This window comes from Cryptomeria japonica, chromosome 6 (genome assembly GCF_030272615.1).
Source record: "Cryptomeria japonica chromosome 6, Sugi_1.0, whole genome shotgun sequence".
NCBI classification, from domain to species: Eukaryota; Viridiplantae; Streptophyta; class Pinopsida; order Cupressales; family Cupressaceae; genus Cryptomeria; species Cryptomeria japonica.
Genome location: NC_081410.1, coordinates 70,558,362 through 70,573,883, shown reverse-complemented (window position 1 = coordinate 70,573,883; position 15,522 = coordinate 70,558,362). Strand labels below are relative to the sequence as shown.

General features: G+C 35.8%; 1 protein-coding gene across 6 annotated transcripts in view; it reads right to left on the bottom strand.

The window, feature by feature from the left end:
* The window catches only part of LOC131064206 (helicase and polymerase-containing protein TEBICHI), a 156,577-nt gene that overhangs the window by 98,218 nt on the left and 42,837 nt on the right, over positions 1–15,522 (bottom strand). For all 6 annotated transcript variants that reach the window (XR_009358149.1, XR_009358150.1, XR_009358148.1 and 3 more), the window contains exons 7-8: positions 12,786–12,891; positions 12,437–12,637 (exon numbers count right to left, since the gene is read on the bottom strand). Coding sequence is in view for 3 of the 6 variants with exons in the window: in XM_059207156.1 (XP_059063139.1) it covers positions 12,437–12,637; positions 12,786–12,891 (307 nt within the window). In the remaining 3 variants the exon portion in view is untranslated. The remainder of the gene's footprint in view (positions 1–12,436; positions 12,638–12,785; positions 12,892–15,522) is intronic.

Sequence of the window (15,522 nt, the reverse complement as noted above, 5' to 3'; positions counted from 1 at the left end):
TGCAAATACGAATTGATATGATATGGAGTTTAGCTGTTCAAGAATTCATGGTGATCATGCCCTCCTTCTAGCGCCAATTTTGTTGATGTGTTATTTAGGCACATGCAAACACAGAATAAAATACCCAAAAGTATCTTATCCTCTCTTGATCAAAGTCTCTCAAATGCTATGCTTCGCGATCAAATGAGACAACTCCAAGTTCCTAATGTCAGGTCACGACGTGTGGATAAGGTCAATGGTTTGATGTGATTATGCTGGAATCACAAGGGAACTTACGTTGTACTTGAATGCTTGAATTGCTAGAACTTTGATCATCCGATGTTGCAATCTTGTGATGCTTTTTATCCTAAACTAGCTTGGGTTGAAAATAGGGCAAAAGGGAAAAGGTTGAGGAATTCTACCCTAAGACTTAGAATGCAAGAAAAGAGTGAATGATTCAATGGGATCCTACTAGGCAAGGTCTCACCATCAATTTGAACAATATGACACAAGCTCAATGCAAGCATCTAAGGTATAATTCAAAGATGTTCAAATCCTTACCATCAAACATTGATTACCATTCAAGTTAATGCATAAACAATGGACGTATAACAATTGAAGTTAAGCTCATATAATTCCAGTTGACCACGCAAGGCACACTTGCAATCAACAAGAGACTAGTGGTATGGACTAAATGGATTCCACACAAATGCATTCAACAAATTCCTCCATTCAATCTAATCAACACGAATGCAAATGAATTGAGAAATAGAGCCCATGCAACTTGTTGAAATGACACATTAATTCACCATAGCTTCAATGAAATCATATGTTCTTTACAACAAGATCTTGGCAACAATCTTTGCCTTCTCCTAATCTAACTTCTAGTCTAACTTCTATCTAATATTCGCTATTCACTATTTCTAAACTATCTATTATCTCTTAACTATTGACCTTTACAAATGAGGGTGAGCCTTTTATAATGCTCACTTTACAATGAATGGCCTAGATTGATTCACAATCAATGGCTGAGATTACAAGATAGAAACCCTAATTAGGGTTTGTTAAAACAACTCCCTCTGGCCAATGAGAAAATTACATTCAAGTTCAATGTTGAATGTGAACCAAAAGAAAACGGGGGTAGGTACATTGGAGTTTGTGCCCCCATGGACGAGTCAGGTGCATTGCATCTGGACATGTTGATGTGGAACCTTTTAATTAATGTAATGGTGATTGGGATGCTACCTCAACCTGCACTTGTAGACTTGATTCATCATGAAGGAATGTTGAGCAATATCTCTTGATATTCAACATTAGTCACTTGCTCAATTTGGTGATGATGATGGGAAGCATCACTATGGTCGAGTCATTCCTCCATCTTTGCTCGTGTATTTTGCCTCAAGATAGCTAAATGATTTCTCCTTTACACTTTAAGGTCTTGACCTCTTCATGTCATTGTGATGCGGTGAGAGTTCTTGAATACCTCAAGATTCTTCTTATGAAGTCACCTTTCTTGATACCCTTGTGGTTGCTGCTGAAATCCTTCCTCTTGGAGACATCTTCCTTGTATCTTGGACCTTGACCTTGATGTGGAAATTTCCTCCTAGGAATACTTGTTCTGATCTTCCTACAATCTGGCCCTTTTGATCTAATTCTTCTTTACCACTTGCAAAACAAACAAATAGGTATCAAACATACATAATATATACCTAATTTCATCCATCTTAATTTGATGTGATCTGATTTTGTCTGATTTGGACGATTTCAACCCCGAATTGATGCATCTAATCAAGAGGTATAACTCATTATGCTGAAGAAGTTTGTTGGTGCTGAAGATGGATGAGCAAATTCGCTTTATGTCTGCTCCAATTCGCTGCACCAATGATCAAAATCGCTGCTATGTTGATGGAGTTCACTTCTTTGCAACTGAATTTGCTCCTTTGCCTTCTGAATTTGCTATTTGAAGGAGTGAATTGCTTTGGATTGATGATTGAAATGACCATTTTGAATGCCCCTTTGTAGGCGCTTAAAGGAAAGGATGTGTCTTTAGAGGTAAAGGCCGACCTGATTTTAAGCAGATACAATTAGAATTGTTTCCTCAAGGTGGCCGACTTGTACTTGCCTCATGTATTTTCTTTTTTAATACAATTTTAGGTGCCAAATGTGTTATTATTGCATTGCTAGGAGTGGCAATTGAGAAAATTCGCTCTGAAAGGGGAGCAAAGGAAGCAATTTTCACTCCTAGAAGTGGGCAATGGAATAGAAAATTGCTCCAAGGAGAGGGCAATGGAAATTGCTTCAACATCAAGGCAATGGAAGTCAATTTCACTTCAAATGATGAACAATGGAAATGATATGAAACTCAGCTCACTTTCTAACCATCTTATCTCCTATCACCCATTTTGCCTTAAGTTTTTTATCCTCCTTGTGTAAAATGCTTCAAACAATCATCAAAAGTGCTTAGGGAAGGTTTTCGCTTTCATGCAGGAGCAAAGGAAGGTGAATTCGCTCCTGAGAAGGAAAAATGGAAGCACATTTCGCTCCTAAAGGGGAGCAATACAAATTATTTCACATAGCGCCAAATTTACATCCACTCTCTCCATTCCATCAATTCATCCCTTGAGTTTTTAATCCTAATGTTCAAAAGTCATTAAATCACCTTCACTGAATGTCTTGGAGATGACTTTGCTCCTAGGATGGGGCAATAGAAGTCAAATTCACTCTTAAGGAGGAGCAATGGAAACAAACTCAAATTCGCCCTTAGCTTGGTCTTATGAACTCGTGTCTTGGCATTTTGCTCTCTATGCATGTGAATGTGCCAGACTAGCCTCAAGAAAGGCTTTAGAATCAACTTTGCTCCTGAAGGTGACCAAAGGAAAGGAAACTCGCTCCAGATGAGGAGCAATGGAAGTGAAAATCACTCTTGAAGGGGCGCAAAGGAAATCACTTCAATTTCGACGCATAGCCTGATCTCCTCCATTTACCCTCCTCTCATCAACTCATATGGATCAAATTACCTTAATGTGAGGTCTTAGAAGCAAATTCGCTCTCATGAAAGAGAAAAGGAAGAGTATTTCGCTCCAAATGAGGAGCAATGGAAGTGTTTTTCGCTCCAAGACCTAGGCAATGGAAGTGACCTCAAATTCGCTCTCTAGCTTAGTCTTATCCACTCATGCCTTAGGTTTTTGGTTTTCGTGCACAAAAGTCATCAAATACCTCTCAATGAACACCTTAGAGATGACTTCGCTCCAAACCAAGAGCAAAGGAAGAGCAGTTCGCTCCTAAAGGGGAGCAATGGAAGTGTTTTTCGCTCCCGGAGGGGAGCAAAGGAAGTCACTCCAAATTTGCCATCTCAATCCTTCCCTTTGTCAAAATTATAATGCATTAATCTCTTTCAATGATCAAAATGATGTTGAAGGCACTTAAACTTGTTCCTTACCCTCAAATATGCAAAGGAAGTCCACATCACTTCAAGATGAGAGCAATGGAAGAGGATTTCGCTCCTAAGAGGGAGCAAAGGAAGTAGATTTCGCTCCTTAAGAGAAGCAAAGGAAGTAACTTCAATTCGCCACTTCCCTCCATTCCTTAGTCAAAAATCTCCAAAAACTTGATGAATTTGATCCTTTTAATGATCAAAACAAGGTTGCGCTAGTTGAAATTCATCATATTGCCCTTAAATATGCAAAGGAAGTCTAAATCGCTCCTAGAAAGAGAAAAGGAAGTGAAAACCCCTCCTAAGAGGGAGCAAAGAAAGTAGAATTCGCTCCAAGAATGGAGCAAAGGAAGTGGTCTCAAAAGATCGCTCCAAATTGGGAGAAAAGGAAGTTCATTCTTCTTAACCACATCTCCCACCTCTTGATAAAGCGCAATCAGCCCACTTTGATAGCAAAGGGAGAAATTCGCTTCAAAACCCCAGTAAAGGAAGTCCGCTCCAAAAACTAGATATGTGTTTGTTTTGTTGTATTTGAATGATTTGCAATTCCAAGACATATACCAATACATAGAAATGATATCCGAAGACTTGCATAAACAAATAATGAACATTCAAACCTTCAAATGAATTTGTATTGCCACTATATCCGGTCTGATAACAATGTAAATCAGGTCTGATACACTTTGTTTCTGATTACAATAACATGCAATAATTCAAAATATTTACTTCAGCTCTACAAATAAAGATTGAAAATTCTTTAATCTTCATACCCGAATGGCTCAAGTCAAATGCTGGAAAATCTGATATGAAAGAATCAGCATCAGCAATTCTGGAGATCAGTGCAGCAATGGTAAACCTTTATTCATGGACATTAGACATTGTTGTTGAGTTCTCCACACTATCAATGCATCATGCTGTTAATAGAAGTCTAGCCACTCCAAAGGATGAACTAATAACACTCTAAACCTAAGTGTTCCTGCCCATAGCTTCATACGCCCAGCTCCTCTGACACTGTACAGCCTGTGGAAGCAACAATACAACCCCACACGCTGACGAAGAATGGCACACAGCCAGCAGTCAAATATTCTTTCAGAAATAATCTTCAACTTCTGATCTGCTCATAAGTATTCTCTGAAACCCTTGCTTAATCCTTCAATGAAGCATAATGTTGACTCCTGGATGAAGCTAATCTGAAAGGCAAGCCCTTGGAAGATCTTTCACAACCTTAGGTATGCAAATCAATGAGAATTTCATTCTCAATGAGCAGAGAAGTGCAGAAACCCTAGGTTTCCTTCTCCAAGAAAGGAGCTCTCCAAACACACAAGAATAAAATGATCTAATGATAGCTCTTTCATTTCTTTTGGTGCCTTTTAAATTCATCTCCAATTAGATCAATTTCTCTTTTGGCCTTTAAACTCGTTCAAAATCATTAAATGCTTTTATAGTTTCACTTAAGTCTTTAAATGACCACTTTAACCATAAAGTTACATTATATCATTGTGATGCACTTATTAAATGACTTTTAAGTCATTAAGTGGCCCCATTCACATAAAGTGGAAATATAACATTATAGTTGCACTTTATAAATAATTATTAATAAATTATTACTTTATTAATAATTAAAAAAACATAACTCCAAAAATAATCATTATTTCTTGTTTCCATCTGAACCTGGAAGTTAACCATTGTATCCACTGTGCATCCAACTGCCTTACTAAAAATAGTAAGGGTCCCTCTCTAACATCTCCTAACTTACTATCAATGCCTCAAAACATATGAAGGATCCGGAGAGATAAACACTTACAACTGCCACCTGAAGAGCTCCATAACGCCCAAGATGGACCCTCTAATCCACCACACTAGCCTATGAGGGTCGACTGATAGGCTAATCCTTCGAATTCTGATGCTCACGCAAATGCGGACATTACAGTGTCCTACAAAAACACATCAACAAGTTCCATCTACAAAAAGGAAATGACAAGTTACACAATTGTGGGTGTTTGAAGGAAAAGTTTGTCCCTAATTGAGGTACTAGATGTGAAAAGACATGAAAGCACTTGTGCTAAAGGTTCTTGAAAGATCTTTTAGCCAATCTATGATAAAGTAAGGAATGTCTCATAGTCAAAGACAATTGCCCAACAGCTGTAACACAACTTTCTTCAAATATAAAATTGGATAGAATTAATATATCGGAATATGATAGAAGAATTATGAGTGTTAAAATTGTGGGATTAAGAGGGAGTTGACAATACCTTATAATCCACAACAAAATGGAGTAGCTGAAAGGAAAAATAGGACCATAGTAGAAGCTGCCAAAGCCATGATACTAGATCAAAATCTAAACTTGAACCTTTGGGCAGAAGCAACTAACACTGCTGTGTACATACAAAATAGATGTCCTCATTCACACCTTGAAGATAAAACTCCTAAGGAAGTCTTTACCAAGACAAAACCAGATATCAGCCATCTTAGGATATTTGGGTGTCCGGTCTATATTCATGTACCTAAAGAGAAAAGACTAAAACTAGAACCCTCTGGAAAAAGGGGAATACTTGTAGGATACAGTGAAACTTCTAAAGCCTACAAAATCTATGTACAAGGGCAGAAAAATATTGAACTCAGTAGGGATGTAATCTTCAAATAAGATTTAGCCTTCAAAAGGGCCCAAAAAACAATAGAACCTGAAATTCATAATCCTACTCCTAACCTAGAAGAAGATCCTACTCCTAAGCTTCAGAGGGAGTATCTTGAGGAAACTATAAGTGAAACACAAGACCCACCTATAGATAATCGCAAGAAAAGACCACTATGGGCCACCAAAACTATAGCAGAAGCTCAGAAGTTCGCTGCTCCTTCAGGAACCTTCAGGGAAAGCAAAAGGCCTAATAAATTCATCAACTATGTTGCACTTATGAATGATCTCTCTAAAGCTGAACCTAACAATGTTTTAGATGCACTCAAACATCAAGTATGGATAGATGCCATGACTGAAGAATATCAGTCCATTATGAAGAATGATGTTTGGGAGATTGTTCCTAGGCCAACCAAGAAGTCTGTTGTGTCTTCTAAATGGTTGTTTAAAATCAAGCATGCTGCAGATGGCAGTATTGAAAAACACAAGGCCAAATTTGTAGTTAGAGGGTTCTCACAGAAAGAAGGAATAGATTACGAAGAAACATTTGCACCTGTTGCCAGGTACACATCAATAAGAGCTGTCCTAGCCATTGCAGCAGCAAAGGGGTGGAAGGTACATCAGATGGATGTTAAGACAGCATTCCTAAATGGCGAGATCATGGAAGAAGTCTACTTAGAGCAACCTGAAGGGTTTGAAATTCATGATGCAGAGTCTCATGTGTGTAGACTCAAGAAAGCTCCCTATGGGCTCAAACAGGCTCCCAGAGCCTGGTATGAAAGAATTGACACCTATCTCTCAAAGCTGGGTTTCTCTAAGAATGATGCAGATCCTAATCTCTACCTCAAAAGAAATAAAGGTGATATGTTAATATTAATTTTATATGTTGATGACTTATTAATCGCAGGAGATGATCACCTAATAGATCAATGCAAGAAAGATCTATCCACAGAATTTGATATGAAAGACTTGGGGCTTCTTCATTACTTCCTAGGATTGGAAGTATGGCAGAATTCTGATAATATTGTACTGAACCAAGGGAAGTACACCTTGGACATATTGACAAGATTTGGAATGCTAAACTGCAGACCCATGACCTCTCCTATGGAAACCAACTTCCATAAACTTAAAGAAGCAGCAGCAGAATCAAGACCTACTGACCCCACTCAATACAGGCAGATGATTGGGTCCCTGATGTATCTAGTAAATACAAGGCCAGATATCTGCTATGCTGTTAATGCCTTAAGTCAATTCATGTGTGAACCTAAGGAGATACACCTGGTTGCAGTAAAGCATATAATGAGATATCTACAAGGTACCCTAAAGCTTGGTCTTAAATATGAAAAGGTTGACATAGATCTACATGGATTTACAAATTCAGATTGGGCTGGCAGTGTGACTGACAGAAAGAGCACTTCAAGGTGCTGCTTCAGTTTAGGGTCAGCCATGATATCCTGGATCAGCAGAAAACAATCTTCAGTAGCTCAGAGTTCCACAGAGGCTGAATATATTGCAGCTTCAATGGCTGCCCGAGAAGCAGTATGGCTAAGGAAATTGCTCGTGGGATTATTTGGAGAACCTATGAAACCTACAGTCATTCAGTGTGATAATCAAAGCTGTATAAAACTCTCTGTAAATCCAGTATTTCATGACAGGTCCAAACATATTGAGATTCCATATCACTATTTACGAGATATGGTTGACAGGAATGTGATAAAGTTAGAATATGTGTGTACAGGAGATCAGACTGCAGATATTCTGACCAAACCACTTTCCAGAGTGAAGGTTGATCACTTTAGAAAGGGTTTAAGTATGATAGAAAGGTAATCTGCTTTGTAATCTACACTTACATATATTTAAGATGTTTAATGTGTAAACTTCTTTGTGATGTTTGGACTATCTCTTGGCTTCTTGCCACCTATGTTCATATCTAAGAGGTGACGATCTCTTAGATACTGAACACTTGTATGTAGACATCATAAGGTGACGATCTTATGATAGTCAAACCAGTAATCATGTTGGATCACTGGTAAGTCATGGATGTGCCATGACTATGTTGTGATACAACATTTGTACAAATGTTATTGCATTATCACAACTTGGATATGATGAGAACTTAAGCACTTCTCATATGGTTATCCTTGTATTGCGTGTTAGGCAATACTGATATCACATGTAGGTGATATCTCAACCATTGATCATGTTGGATCTCTGGTAAGTCATGGATGTGCCATGACTATGTTGTGATAAACATTTATAAATGTTATTGCACTTATCACAACTTGGATATGATGAGAAACTAACCTTTCTCATAGACTTATCCTTAAGTATTGCATGTTAGGCAATACTGATATCACGTGTTAGGTGATATCTTGATGATTCTCTTACTTTTATCACATGTTAAAATAATACTTTATATCACATGCTCAGGTGATGTTCTTCTATTTTGTATCATATGTCTTGATGGTACTTCTCATGTATAAATGATTTTTGCTAACTGACGTTGTCTTAGTTATGAAAAGGAAATGTGATGCAGGTTGCCTTATCTATCTTCCAAAGCTAAGAGGGAGTGTTAATGCATGGTAGCTTATGCAAGATAAGATCTTCCTAACCTTCCTTGTTCTGTTATTTATCTACATGCTTCATGTCTGATTTATATTGCATATGATTATCGGATTGTACAAACATTGCTTATCATTATGCTATCGGGCTAACAACCCGATAGCATATTAATGTCAATTGTTAACTGCCATTAATATGCTATCAGGGTATTAACCCGATAGCATATTAAATGCTATAAGCTATCGGGTTAAATTCGCCGATACATACTTGCTATCGGCTGCATAAACATTGGCACCGATTCACATCTGTTATCGGGCTTAATTATATCGAGCATATTTGTTATCGGGTTTAATGAATACACCGCTTCATTTGGCATTAACATTGGTTAACAAATGCACCGGTTGGATTATATACATCGTGCACTTTGAATCATCGGTGTTTATATGAACCGATTCATTATATTGATCAGTCATTATATTATGATATTACAATATGCTATCGGGGGTTTTTGAACCGATAATCAGCATTGTGTTAATGGTATAATTGTAAAGGCACCGATCAATGGGTGCATTGATCGGTCATGCCTAAAAGGCATGACCGGTCAATACACCAATTGACCGGTTGCCTAAATGATATATATGCCAATTGAATTCATTTGGAGAAGACATAGAAAATATTAAATGATCTCTCCTTCAGACCTGCAGATAAAAATCAGAATTATTAGACATTGACATAATTCCTCATATCCATATATAGCATTCATAGTTCATAACTTGTTCTTTCATTGAAATTGAAATAACTTTACAAGATCAACAATATTAATATATTAATTAGCATTCAACCATATGAACAAGATATCAATAGACAAATAACATATTTAAAGAATTTAATTAAATCAACTCCATCTCATTTATAATTAAACAATATCTTTGAATAATAAAAAGTTCAATACTTATCTAATTAACAATACTTGGAAAAGTCACTCTCACACTTGGAAGATTTCAATGGTGTTGACTGCCACTATGGCAAACTCTAGAGGACATATGTAAGAACACAGTGTGTGCCTACTCGCACCATGCCTACTTACACAAAACTCTAGCCTAAAAAATTTCGAGTGTCCTTTGTACCCCATGTTGGCCACTCTTGTGTGCCCCTTCTCCAATGCCCATAGCCCCACCAAACCACCTTCTTCTTCCTTGAGTATTCTCCATGCCCTTTCCAAGCATCACATAAATGTTTTATATAAGCCTTAAGGGTGGTTTTCAAATTATCACACCCTTTCACAAAGGTTGCATTTTTAAGTAGTATTAAATGATTATAGTTATTCCTCTCTTTTAAAAGTGTTTTCATAAATATTCTTCATTAATCTCCATTTTAACCGAATGATCATATTATCCTTTATTCTTCTACCTCCTTTTAATTCTTTCATAACTTTATTATCATTTTTGGTGAAAAAGTTTCGTAACAACGACCATTGGGTTATGTTCTAGGGTTGAGATGGGGAGTTACCATGTAAATGGCCCAAGTTCAAACCTTGGCATTTGTAGAGCCCTTTTGTGTGTCTGTGTTTCTGTGGCTTTGGAGGTTTGACCCAAGAAACCTATAAAATTCAAAGAGTACTGAGGCCTAATACATCTGTCTGTAAAATATAATAAGTAACTCCTGTTAAAGGGAAATCTAAGACATGAGAAGAAAATCCTGTAAAGGGCATTATATTCAGAAGAACCTAAAATCCCTTGTACAAATCTGCTGCAACAGGATTACAGTATAGCTCACTGGCTAGCAAAAAACAGACGAGGAACTTCCCTTTAAAAGACAGGTAAACATTAAACAATAAAAATTTATCTTAATGAGAGGTACTAATATAAAGACATGTACCCGTAAATAATTTAGCTAAAGATATAGATTTCCATGGCTAAGTATGTTAAGGTTTAGATAATTGTTGGACATGATTAATGCAATGCATAGATGTGTCACATAGACATGATGAAGATAGCCAACAATGTGTGAAATCATTAAATATGTTGCTTGCTTCAAAAATTTGAATGTTTAGATGTCACTAAACAGCAGCTTTTTTTTAAAAATGACAGGTGACGGTGACACTAGGTGTGTCAATGGTTTAAAGGCTTTAATAGACCACCTTGCATGAATTCTAGCAATAAAAATTATGCGAAGAATGCTAAAGCCATTTTGTTAGAGTATTTTGTCCCGATTTGACATTTCATTATAAAGCTTGTAAAACTAGCAAATCAAAAGCTGGATTCACTTGTTCAACCACTACTACACATAATATTGAGGCAATGAAGGGATTGCTTGGATATAAATGACAAGGCTCAAGCAGAAAACAAAACATTCTCACCGATAGAGAATGTCCCCAAAGTTCAACAAAGATAAATAAATAGAAATGCATTGTCACTGTCTTGCATCCAAAAGGAGAAATCATCTTGACATTCATATTAAAAATATAAATTGGTTTTTTTATATGGCTTAAATAATGTAATCAAGAAGATGGAAATTTTCAAAACTAATAACAATTTGATATAAAATGTGCATTGACTCCGATATAAGCAAGTAAATGATATTGATCAAATCTATGAATTTCAATATCAACTGTGTAACATGTGTACACATCAGGTCGGACGTCCACACACCTGTCTTAACTTTTTTTAACTTACAAATTTAAAAAACCACAATTTTAACATCTGTTGGCACTCATAAGTCACAACCACAAGAATTAATGTTAAGAGGTTGTTTATAAGAAATTGCATTTCATCAAAGACTGTTTGACAAAATTCACAGCATATTAGGTTGCAGCATTTGGGTACTATCAAAAAATTGAAATTATCATTAAGAGCACTTATTATATCAATATATTCCAAAATAATATTACATAGAAAAAAAAGAATAGAAACAAACAATATTTATCATTCACATGAACTGTAACATGTACATCACCAAACAAACAAAACTTGGGAAAATAGAGATAAACTCACAATTGTATCTAGTTTAGTTATTAAGGGAGCTATTACATAATAGAAACTTAGGGAACGTAAATATTAGCCATAGTTTTTGTTGTTCAAATTTGCTTAATAATAGGCAACTTGATATGCCTGAACAAGTCACTGGTTAGTAATTTGCGATATAGTTTTTCTACTGGTATTCGCAGGATGCTACCTATGTATAGAAACATTCTCCCATGTAATATCAAAGTCTACACTTTCAATCTAATAAGCACAACAGAAGAATATTTTTCAATTTATTCAACAATGAAAACTAGAATACCAACAAGGATTTAGAAGCTATTTGGTCTACTCTTCAAGATTTTATACCATATTGTGAACCTGTTATTTTCTCTTTCCCCGAGCACTTGCAATCCAATGGCTCCTATTTAGTAATACGGTACCTCGTGCAGTCAACATACAGAAAATCCTTGAAACATTTTCAATCTCTTACATATCCATATACAAGAAGTTTCAGACAGCACTTAAAAGCATTAATATAAAGGTTAAATATCAAATATGAACTGTGATCTCAAAATCCACAACATTACAATTGCAAAACTAGTAAAGTAAGGAAAAAAGGTCCATTTGACTGCTTGAAATATTTAAATCTAAATGAAAACATATGACATGAAAATTACAATATATCACAAGGGGCTGCTAAGAATCAGTAAAACAGTAAAACAAAAAATAACCTTAAAGAAAAAAAAAAGGTCATGTCAACAAAAGATCCAACATTTCAGGAAAACAAGCATTTAGACAACATATGGATCAATGCCGAATAGCTACAAAAGACTAATAAGTGATAATAATAAAAAGTGTTTAGCTTACCATATGAAGTTCATCGATCACCATAATTCCAACTTCGGCCAGACGACCCTCCTCCAATAATCTATTGACAAGTGAATTTGCCTTCTCTATTGTGCATACAGCAAGACATGTATCCTTGGGTAATGTTCCACTGCCTTGATTTCCATAAAAACTGCGAACACGCTTGTCAAATGGCTCCAAAAGAGTTTCCATATGTTCAGTCTGTCTTAACAAACAATAACCAGATGAGAAAAATAATAACAAAGACAGGCAAACTGCTAATTGCCCATTTCTTAAATAGTCACTCTTACCATCCTAACAAGAAAATTAAATCTTAACAGCCAAAGATCTGGCATGTAAAAAAATATACCTTCTCAGCACAAAGAGATACATATGGCAAAACTAGTAAGGCTCTTTTTCCAGTAGATATAACTCTTCTCAGCAACAATACCTCAGCAACAAGACTCTTTCCAGCGCTGTAACAGAACCACAGCCAATGTAAGCTGCAATACAAAGGAACTCTCATTTCCCAAAAACAAAGACCCTTAGAATATAATTATCCACAAGCCTGGTAGCCTCAACTGTGACATCCTCTCATTTCAACTGTTCCTAACATGAAGTACCCATAAATTTTGGTATAGCTCTAAACACACTAACCCATCCATCTTCAATTTTTTATGAAAGTAGCTAAGAACATGCCAAAATCATACAGCTAGAAATAAGGGAAATTTGGCAAAGTTGAAATTAGCTAATGCATCTGAAATTTAGTATCCTCGAGACAATATGGAGTTGAATTTATCTGTGAACTACAAATGTGCTTATTGTCAACCATGATTCACTACATGGTTAGCAGACAGCCATTTTTCAATGAAAGTTTCAAATTTGATGATCTCAAAATGAAAAAAATAGTTTATGTTGATTCACCAAATTTTGATGTATTCATTAGCTTCAACCACAAATAGATCAAAAATTTTTACACTTATTTTAACAATTCTTAAACAATAAGAAAAGAAGAAAAATATATAAAATTGAACCAACATGCAATACAAACTAAGTTGCTGAATCAGGTACAGGAACAGGATGTGAGTACGAAATACTGGTACGTTAGAATTTTTTTGAATAGTTGTGGCACTCGAATCAGCCTTATTCTGTAGTGCTAATGGCATCAACTTGCTACCCTCTTCCAATTCTAGTTGGGAGCATAGTTATTAAATGGGAGGGTATCGATAGTCAGCCCCTTAGCTTCTTCCTCTAATCGAATCAGTAACTATAGCTATAATAGTTCATTAATCAAGTGCTAGAAACGACTAATTGAATCAAGGGGCTTGGGTACGTTTTCGATACGTTCATGCAAAAGAAAATTTATATATATGCATGTATGTATGTACACACACATACATACATCTGTGTGTGTGTGTGCATGTTTATATATGTAGTTAGAAAATATAATTAAGTTTAGAACGTCATATACCAATACATATGCTAAACAAAACCATTACAAATTTTGAATTTTGAAGCATAACATACTTTTAAATTCAGTTTTCAATATCAAAAAGATCAAACTAGACTCTCATGATAGATAAGTTCTAATTTCACTAATCAGATATCAAAAAGGTCAAACTAGAATCACTAAACATTTCGGCATCTAAAAACACAAACCCCACACACCCACAGGAGATTCATTTCAGAATCCGATTCCGGTACATTCCGTGTTCGAAATCGCCCAAAAAATCCCACGATTCAGCAACTTAGATTACAAACATATTGTTTCCATTTAAAATTAAGGACAAAAGTTTGAAAAACATAATAAATTAGTTTAAACCTATGTGACAAGGTTCAATTTTATATCTAACAAAGATTAAATTTGGATTAAATTTGAAAAAAATAGAATATTTGCCAAAAAAGTACTAAATATGCTAAATTTAATTTAAAAATATTAGAATATAAATAAGTTATAAAAATTTAATTTAAAAATTGTAAATACTAAATATGTTAAATTTAACACAATGAATATAATAATAATTAATAATCTAAATTAAATAGTTTTAAATATTAAATTTTAATATACTAAAAATTGAAACAATGTCAATAGATCTCTAGCATGTTTAATTTTATAAAAACAAAAATAATAAAAATTAAAAAACAAAAATCAAGAAAAACAACTAAACATAAAATGAATGTAACATAAAATATAGAACTCTAGGTCTCACCTTTCACATATCTCAACTTAGGATGCAACCAACATCACTCAAACACAATAGGAAATCTCAACCTCTCCTTCTTCGACCCGATTCTCAGGTCCATCCAAACCAATGATCCTTGCCTCCAATTCTTGCCCATTTTGTATTTGAGGATTATTTGCCTCTAATGCAACGGGATCATCCTGTGAAGGTGGAGTTGGAAGGTGATCGAGTTCAATCACATCATCCTCTGAACTAGGGTCCTTGGATGAGGAAGTAACCTCTGGTAACCTGATTGGGATCTTTTCTCTCCTTGTCCTTTTTGACGTTTGTGTCCCCCTATTGGCTCTTGCCTTCTTTCTCTTTTTTTCAGGTTTCTCAACCTCTTCTTTTAGCGTGCTTCAGGTTCCTTCGTCTTCTACAAACTAGGAATCAAGACTACCCATCAAATTGAATGTAAATTGTGTTCCTTCATGTTTTAGCCTCTATATTTGTTGGGATAGCCAGTTATTTGTGTACCTTCTTGGACCCTCCATGACAGCTTCAAAATTTGTGATAGGGTCCTGAGTCCAATCAATGGTTAGCGGGAGGTCCTTGACTGTTTCAAATTCCCGGACTTGCAAGCAATTTCCATAGTCCACTACCTGATTTGGAACCTGGCGATACTCATAAAGTCGCATTTGTTGAACACTCAACCTTGAATATTCCCACCGACAGACCTCAAAGTCATCTGGATAATTGCTCCAATAGTCCTCTATTGGTGCCTTGGCCTTGTAATGCTTGTCGTAGTCCTTCTTTGCCAATCCATCATGGTCAAAGCATTTCCTAGGGAAATGCTCCTGTAAGCAATAGGATGCTAACTCAGCAAATGACTCTTCAACTTGCACCGAATTCTTGAAGTGCACATCAAGGTTACCTAAAATCATG